General features: G+C 36.3%; 1 protein-coding gene across 3 annotated transcripts in view; it reads left to right on the forward strand.

The window, feature by feature from the left end:
- Positions 1–4205, forward strand: part of LOC128016630 (stromal interaction molecule 2-like) — a 51973-nt gene extending 47768 nt beyond the window's left edge. For all 3 annotated transcript variants that reach the window (XM_052601295.1, XM_052601293.1, XM_052601296.1), the window contains exon 13: positions 117–4205. In XM_052601295.1, coding sequence (XP_052457255.1) covers positions 117–657 — 541 coding nt within the window. In that variant the 3' untranslated portion in view covers positions 658–4205. The remainder of the gene's footprint in view (positions 1–116) is intronic.
- Positions 4206–9513: the final 5308 nt, after the last annotated feature.

Raw genomic sequence — 9513 nt, forward strand, 5'->3', positions numbered from 1 at the left:
TAAATAGCATTTTAAAATATATGAAAATAATTTAAATTGTAATCATATTTATTTACATAAATATTCATGTTTTTACTGTATATTGATCAAATAAATGCAGCTTTTATATCACACAGGGATCTTCAGGACACATGCTCAGATTCAGATTCTCTCAGTTCCTCTTTGGGCAGGAAGCAGTTCTCTGGTCCTTCTGTTCAAAGTACATTTGCTAAAGGCATGGAGACCCCAGCACGTAAAATCTCTCGTGATGAACTACTTCTCCTGGCACAGGAGGCCCAGGCTATCGCCATGGAGTCCTTACCTTCTACCACATCCTCCCCTTCATCTCCTCTCGACTCCTCCTCCATTCACAAGGGATCTCCGGACATTACCCGCTCTTCTGTCCTCCCAGAATCTCAAAGTTTAATCTTTCACCCTGGCTCCAAATCTGCAGCCTATAATGGCATTCTGGAAAAGTCATACAGCATGGGGCAGCTGTCCGCTGGTGGGATGCCTCCAGGGGGACATTACCCCTCGATTAGCTCACTTGACATAGAAAGCAAATCTATCAAGGAGCCCAAGCAACTCCAGCCCACCTCCTCCCAGGACTTGTGTGACAACGTAGAGAAAAAACGCTCCAAGATCAAGAGCTTGTTCAAGAAAAGCAAAAAGCTGTGAGGAACAGTAGAGAAGAGGAAGAAATGGAGAGAAGAGGAAGAAATGGAGAGAAAAAGAAGCCTTAAAGAAATAAATGAGGGTCAATCAGAAGCCAAAACATTTTTCAGTTACTTTGTCGTTTTTTAAATTTAAATGGAATGTAGCTTCACCTGGTTACAGTGCTGGGTTGGAAGCCTTTTTTGTAGCCTCACACATACGCCTTTGAAGGCCAAAAAAAGTTATGTTAGCGTTTTGCAGAACATGTCCTCTTCACTGTTTTTCGTTAAGTCTCAATTTTCTATAATATGCATCCTAATGATGTCACCAGGAAGAGGGATCAGGAAAACAGAATAAAACAGAATAGAGTCAAATATTAGCCAAATCTCCAAATTTGAAAATCCTGAAAATTCTGTCATTTACTTTCCCTCATGCCACTCCTATTATGTATACAGTAGTTTAATGGCACACAAAACCATTTTTTTTAAGGAACTGTTAACAGAGTTCTAGCAATACAACCAAGATTCATATTGACCAAGGGCTGTTTATCTCAGAAAAGAAAAAAAGAAAAAAATAAATAAAAGAAAATAACCACACCGAAGAGCAACATAATAGTAGTTTTACAACTCATGTGCAATATTTCAAGTATTCTGTAAATCTGCATTTTTTTTTTTTTTTTTTCTGTTGGCCTGCGTTACAAATGCTACAAATGGATGTGTTTGATTGTTGCACCGTGTCTCACTATTTAATTTACAGGAGTGACAACTGCATTTTACAATTGGATTGACTCCCCTGAAAAATGCCAGTAGTGACAACCACATTTACAAAAACTCCAAACACATTATCTTGGAAATAAGCCACATATCAAAACATAGTGACTTGCACCTGCCTCTTTTATTAACTCCATAAACTGGACCGCTTTATGAGCCAATCCCAAAAATGCTTGATACCTAACATGCAAGATTGCAAACTGTTATGGTTACCATTGTGCCAGTTTTGACAGTGAGTTCTGTTCCATACACACAAAACTGTAATGTAGGGGATTTACTCCCTATTTAAATGCGGTTGAAACTTTACAGTGTGTATGTGGCCACTGGCATGATCAAACAATAAGGCATCATGGTTTGCCATTATATAAAGACTTGCTGACCAAATGAATAATAATAATAATAAATTAAAAAATGAAGAAAGCAAGTCTGCTTATCTTATAGATTACTGAAATTATATAACAAACTTGTTTTCATCATGGCAGGTTTGACAGAAGATGAATTTTAATTTTGAAATGGCAATTTTAAAAGTGAAAAAAAAAAAAAAAAGTAATATGTGTCTTAAAATGCATTTTAAGATCCTGTATTATGTTCCATCTTGCTTCTCCAAGTACAGATGTTTAAATTACGTTTTGAAGGTTAAGTATACATGTCAAATATTGATAACTGTTTTCACAACTGATCATTTCCAAGTACTCATGTCTATCACTAAATCTTAGGGATTTGTGTGATAAACAGGTTGAAATTTAAGTCATTATTCCATACATACGTTTCTTTTTTTTTTTTTCATAATATCAATATCTATACATTTTTTCCCCCTTGTTGTTGGGTAAAGATAGCAATTTAATCCCACACTTAAATTGGTTTTATTGTATATGCTGGCCAACGTGTCAATATCATTGGAAGTTTTTGACTTCGGCTTGATTTGCATATTTGACATCAATTTGATGTCTTGTCAACATCAATTGCCCACTGTTCAAGTTCACTTTTAGATCTGTTTCCATTTCTTAAGTGTACCAACATCTCAAAATCACCCGATGGATAGAATAATTTATTTACACTCTTTACACAACAGTTCAGCTGTAGAAATGGCACGTTGTGTTTGGTTACTAGGCAGCCAAGATCCAATGGCTTTTTGACAAAAATTATAAAGCTGCATCTGGACTCAGGCTTGACCATAGCTTGGTTGGAAGTAAAGATTATTAGTGAGAACACTTAAATTTAAGTCTGGTTGTCTCAAAAAGCGGTCATATTGCTTCAGAAGACTTGAAATCCAATGCACAAGTCATATGGATGGATTTTCCTTATGGTGTTTTTTTATGTTATTTATTTATTTTTTGGGTACTTAACATCCCATGGTCCCCTTGAACTAAGTTGTATGACAAGACCTATATAACAAATCTTTAAAAACCCCTACTTTGGTGACCCGCATACAAATTATTAACATTTGGAATGACACAAGGGTGAGTTAACAATTACCTTTTTTTTTCTCCCCACATTTGAAGTCATAAGAGTTTGAAAGGCAGCTGGGAAGGGTCCAGGGTGAAATCTGGGCTTTCAGTTTTGTCACTTCTGTTTACTGCCACAGAGCTCCTGTACTTGACAATATTTTTTTAAGAAAAAAGAAAAGAAAAAAGGAAAAGAGTAACACTTAACATAAAGCAGCATGTCAGAACGCCTATATAGTGAAATAATGAACATAATGTAAAGATTCAGTAAATTAATACAGATTACTCTTTTCTGTGCTAAATACTTCCCTAAGCACTATATTTCAATTATCATTACTCTTTTTATTTTTGTTTTAAAACACCATTTTACATTACTAGAATGATGCCAGCATATTGTTTTAGCAAATTTGTTATATAAATAAATAAATAAATAATAAATACATTTATAAAAAGATACAGAAATTAAACCCAAGCTGTGTACAATTGATAGCAGACCTATAGAAGTGTTATGAAGACTTTTCAGGTGTGGCGTTTATAAGGCGTCTTGACTAACTGCTGTGTGGAAAGCGCTACTGAATTATCCTGCTAAAGGTTGTTGCACTACTGCTTTGCTTGCCAGGAAAGAGTCGCTTTTGGCGGCATTAGAGTAAGTTATGATAGTTAGATCAAGGAGAATATTTGTAAAGATGCGTTAAAAAGCAGAAAATTTACATCAAAGCAAGAAAAAAAAGGATATATTTAGATTAGAATGCCTCTTGCCACATTTATTCTCAGAATTATTATAATTTTTTTCATCATGAATATGATTATTAGAAGTTATTAAATTGTATTAATGTGATTTCTTTTGGGTAGCTGAGGAACGATTTTTTTTTCTTCTTCTGAGCAATGTATATGATATGCAGATTTTGACCCAAAATTCCTCTTTCTTGAACTGAGTGCCCTGTTTCAAGGGCGTTACCATCACTGTGATCATTATACCTCTCTCCACTCATACAGATCATCCACTATGGAGCACTAAACTGATTCTGTTTTGGCAAAAATTATTGCAACTTTTTTGAATTGCAAGACCTTTGTCCGGTGCCAGAGAGGACAGCGCAACAGTGGTGCCTAAATTTGTCTGTCTCAGAACTCTCTCACTCAGCATTGTGAATGCTGATAAATATGAAGGCTAAAAAATGTTTTCTGTATATACACATGAGTGTTTATGTGTGTGTATATATATATTTATACAGTGACTGACATGGACACATGAATGTTGAGATGATTGAGCTGAGCCTTTTTTTTTTTTTTGTGAATATTTGTATACAGTAGGACAAATTAATAAAAAATTGAGGCAGAAGTCTCATCTGTGCAATTACTTGAAAACTGTTGGTGACTTATTAGGGATGCATTAATCAACCAAGTGTGCCTCACATGTTTTGAAGCCAAAACATTTTGTTCGCCATCTGGTGGCTGGCTGCAGTATAGGTCATAAACCCCGCCCTCTCCATGTAAATGAATGGGTGTGCCGAAAGTAGGCGCAACCAAAGGTAAATCAGTACAACAGAAACTACCCCTAACCATACCCCCACACCCTGAGAGACAGCTTTGTCAACCAATCATGAATACCATTCTCCGTGCCCCTACCTTTCAGCATGCCCTAGACCAGTGGTTCCCAACCACATTTCTGGAGGCCCCCCAACACTGCACATTTTGCATCTCTCCTTTGTCTGACACAACTAATTCATGTCTTGGAGTATCTACCAATGAGCTGAAGATCGGAATCAGATCTGTTTGATTAAGGTGACATGGAAAAAATGCAGTGTTGGGGGGCCTCCAGGAATCTGGTTGGGAACCACTGCCCTAGACTTTCACCACGTCCATTGCTCCAGCTGCAGTTATCCCTACATGGAATGAATGCGACCTGAACCAAACAAAATAACAGAGTTACACTTCAAATAAATACACTAAAAAACACATTTTTTAAAGACAAGTAAAAACTAAAAAAAATCAGAAGGGGTATTAGTGATGTATTTTATGTTGTAGAATAACCACAGACTTTATTTAACCAAAATACCATTTAAAAGACCATTGACATAGGCTGAATTTACACTGCAGGTCTTGATGCCCATATCCGATTTTCTGACTTTATCCGATTTTGACGACCCGCTTACATCATCTTTTAAAAGTGTCCCGTATCCGATTTTTGCATTTACACTATACACTGCTGAAACTACCAAACGTAGACGTTCTGACCCGGAAAAGGAAGTAATACAGTGAAAGGTCAACAAAAAAAAAAAAATCAGCAAAACATTGGTCTCGTACGGCAGAGAAAAAAAGAGGAGCCCTTATAGGGCGAATTTCGCGCCTATAATAAGTCATGTGATCTCAGTTGGTAGCGTCCACTTGAGTTGATTTCACTTTTTTAATGACGTACAACTCCCATTCACTGGGGAATATCCAATTTGTCTGCTTAATGGCACACACAAATGGGACTGGGACTGGGACTTTTCCCAGTGGGCAGTCAGCTTTTGGGCTATAAATCAAATATATACCTTGACCTAAACAGATTTACTTTTCTGTCACCATCAGCCCGGGCTATTTAAATTGTGGTTTGTGTCATACTGTATGCGCAATGATTAGTCTCCTGTAGTCTTCTGTACTGCACGTCTGGTTTCAGCCCTTACAGCTTTCAGGCATACATTCAGCTTAATTTATCACAAATTCACTACAGTTTTATGGGAAGTTTAGCCCAGTCATCTAACTGAAAGTCGTCTGAACACATATATAGCATATACCTTTGTATATATATAAAATGGTCAATTTATTCAAGTCAGTAAATTCATTAAATAAACACAACCAAATGAGCTCCACACTTGAGTTTACTGAAAACTGAAGAGTAATCATCTAGGATTTGTAATTTTATTGTTAGGATCTTACGTTTCTAGCGCCTGATTGTTTTAGCATTTTTTTATTGTATAATTTAATTCTGCTGTATTTCCAATTTACAGATATTTTGATATATAAAAGCACAGTGAAAATCAATGAATTAAGATTGTACAGCAGGAAGTAGTTTGTATTTTATAGAACATGGTTGACATTTATATGATTTGAAACATAGCTGGAGATCATGAGTTGTTGGTTTGTGGTTGATCTTAAATTTTCAGTACATCTCTGTTTGCAATAATTGCAACTCAATGTTATAATCACCCTGGTTCCCTTGACAAAAAGCAAATAGGATTATTACAGAAATTAAGCTCTATGTCCAACAAAACATGATTTGTTCATCTATGAAGCATTTGAATTTTGACGCCTAAATACAATTGCCAGACATAAAGCTATCATTAAGCAATAAATGAACTACACCACTGTCACATAACTACAACATCACCACCACTAAGCTTCTGACCACATTTCAGTATTTGAACTGTTCAAGATGGAAAGTAGTTTACATGACTGCAAGTATAAGCGCTACAAGCGTATAAAATACAATGTTGAATGACAGAATAACAAACAAACAAACAAAGTGCATAGAATAAATACATAATGTATATAGTGTGTCATTTGGGACACAATTCTTATTTCAGCTGTTTAACCAAAAACCAATTCTAAAACTCCACTGACTTCAGGACAATAGTTCTAACACAATGTCAAAATACAATAGAATCTGTGTTGAAAAAAAAAAAAATGTTCAATACTATTTTTGTCCTATTTCTATCTCTGTCTCTTAGGCAGGTTGAAGTATACATTAAAGCAATAAAAGAAAAAGCAAAAATGTGTTTGTGTGACACCCCATTTATCTTATAAGTGGGCACTGGTGACTGTTGAAGAAACATGCATGATTGTTTTATCAATATAAAGAGAAAGTGAGGAGAACTGTGTTGATGGTTCATCAATTCCACACAGAGATACGCCGAGCAGATTCTTATGATGAATGTGCTGCTCAGAGAGAGAGAGAGAGAGAGAGAGAGAGAGAGAGAGAGAGAGAGAGAGAGAGAGGAAGGAAGAAATGTTAAAACAACTCAATCTCGCTCGCTCGCTCTCACATATTCCCCCAACATGCTGTCTTTCTCTCTCTCTGGTTCTTGCTCAAATAAATTCAGTGCCATTCTCTTTCTTACACACACACATACACAAAAAAAGTATTTTTTAATGATCCCACTTGCAGCAAAAACAGATGTTGCACTAGATGGCAGTCATGTACCATTGAAGTGTGTGGAATATGGTAAAACTCCTTCGGTACCACTCCCAGCTCACGAGTTAACACGTCTCAGTGACTTTGAGTCCCAGTGTATGTTGTTTTACCATTACTTCTGGGACCACAATGACCCTGAGTGCTATCTCACAAAACATTATAGACAATCTAAAACGAACTATAATAAGAACTGCTTCTTATTATCGTTTCTTTCTATGTTTTAAAACTAAATACATAATTATGAAATCACCATGAGAACTTCATCATTGTAGCTGTGCACACCTTAAATTTCAGCAGGAAATAGCATGCTGTCAGAGTATGTACTGTATTTTATTGAAAAATGTGCTTCTTGACACTTCATAAAGTACATAATATTTATGTCTGTAGTTTGAATATAATCCAAACATACATCCATCATGCTGGCATTGTCATGTGACTTAGGATGTCAACTGCATGTCTGTACCTTGACATTTACAAATATGATGAATCCTTTCCTCTCCTCACTGGGTCTTCAGTCACTGTGGAAGTAGTAGGTCATACTGATGTTTTTTGCTTGGTGTGTATTAGGACATGCTACTTGATGTATAGCATTTAACATGCTGTAGATTAGAAAGGTATTTATCTTTGGGTTTGTGTGTGTATGTGTTACAGTAGTTACAGGTAGATCACAGAGACAGGGTCATGGTGACTAGCTCCTGAATGGTTTCATGTCTGCGAAATGTAATAAGTGGTTTGCTGAGAGCAGATTTTCACCCACACCTTTTGATGCTGCTTTTGGTTGAATGGAGAGGACCGTTGAAAGATGAGGCCTGAAGTTCTTCAATATTAACTCTTGGTTTACTGAATTGTTTCATAAAAAAGAAAATTGCTTTCTTTGGCCCCTAGCCAAAAGGAAGTAAACCAGTTGTGTACTCTAACAATGTATTTTTGTTACTGTAATTAAACATTTTATAAGAGTATTTTTATTTTTTGGAAATTTTTACTTATAGTATTACTAAAGCATAAAATTCTACTTTTTACTCCACTACTTTCACAAATTGTCAGTCATGTTTAATTTAGTTTAATTTTCATAGACTTCAGTTTCCTTTTTCCTTTGTTCTAGTTCCTGCAAATCTTTAGTTGGCATGGTAACTGAGTTGAGAGTGTCATGCAGTTTATAGGTTTTCATTTTTAATTAACCTTATTTGCTGTTTACTTGTACCTTTGCCTTCAAGTGATTACCACAACCAGTTGTGACAATTACAGTTGAAAATCTTTTGTGAACTAAATCTGCTTTAAAGTGTGTGCTGCTTGTATGACATGCTTGAATATGAATGTGCACATTTGCATGTCATCATCTGTGTGTCTTGCTTATTTGCAGATCAGTATACATTCAATGTCATCATCATACCTTGTACTGTAAGATGAAGAACGCACAATGGCAAAATAAATGCTAACACTTTATTTTGACTGTCCACTTTAGACATTCTCAGTAACTTTGCAAATGCATGTTAACTACTGTACCAGTCATTAGTTATTTGACATAAGTTGCAAAGTTTCGCATAGTATAATGTCTTAAGTAGACTATCAAATAAACAAGGTTTGTGACACTGAAAAGAGTGCTTTTTACTTAAGCAAAAATTTGTTAAGGTATCTGTACTTTTACTCAAGATTTGTGTACTTAATCCACCACTTAATTAAAACAACAAGCACATAGTGCTTCTGCAGCTTTCAGAAAACTTTAGGCTACTCTGTAAAAACTGTAGGTTTCTCACACATTCACCGGCTCGTTCCTCTGCATGTTACGCACACCTTCTTTCTGCTTCTTTCACGCCATCACACTTTCCTGCTGTGCATGAGAATTTGCATGTAAGTGATATGTCACTACGTGGTTGTGCATATTTGGATGTTGCACATTTGGTATCGCAAATATGAGGTTTTTTTTTCTTACGTTCTTAGCACACGTGCACTCTGTCTGCCTGCTGCGAAAACCTAGAGGAAATCACTTCCCTCCAGAGAGTCAGAGAGTGAGGCAGAGTTACGGCGACACGCTAAGATCATTTTTGTACCTACTGTCTGAATGTATTCTTCCATTCCAATTCAGTCCTGTTTAAGTGTCAAAATTTCCCTCTCCACACATCCCGCACATTGACTCTTTGCACATCTGTACTCCTCATCCTCCTTCGATCAAATGAATTTAATAAAATCTATACAAGTCCAACAGCCAGGCTTGATCTTTCAAACAAAGAGAGCTTCTATTTGATTTGTGCAAACTCAGCAGATGAGAGTAGGGATGAATAATACATGTCTCTCTCCTTTATCATATTCTTCCTTATTAAATATCTCCCATGCATCCCTTCTTTCCCCCAGTAGTCCCTGCTCCCACTGTCGCCCCACTGCCAGAGCCCTGGGAGGAGAAACCTTGTCTCCTTCCTCTCTCTCGCTCCCTTTGCCCTGCGGTATATACTCCCTCAGTTTCCTTTCAAACCTCTCATTCTTTTAGTAGAAAAAA

Source organism: Carassius gibelio, chromosome A7, assembly GCF_023724105.1.
Source record: "Carassius gibelio isolate Cgi1373 ecotype wild population from Czech Republic chromosome A7, carGib1.2-hapl.c, whole genome shotgun sequence".
NCBI lineage: Eukaryota > Metazoa > Chordata > Actinopteri > Cypriniformes > Cyprinidae > Carassius > Carassius gibelio.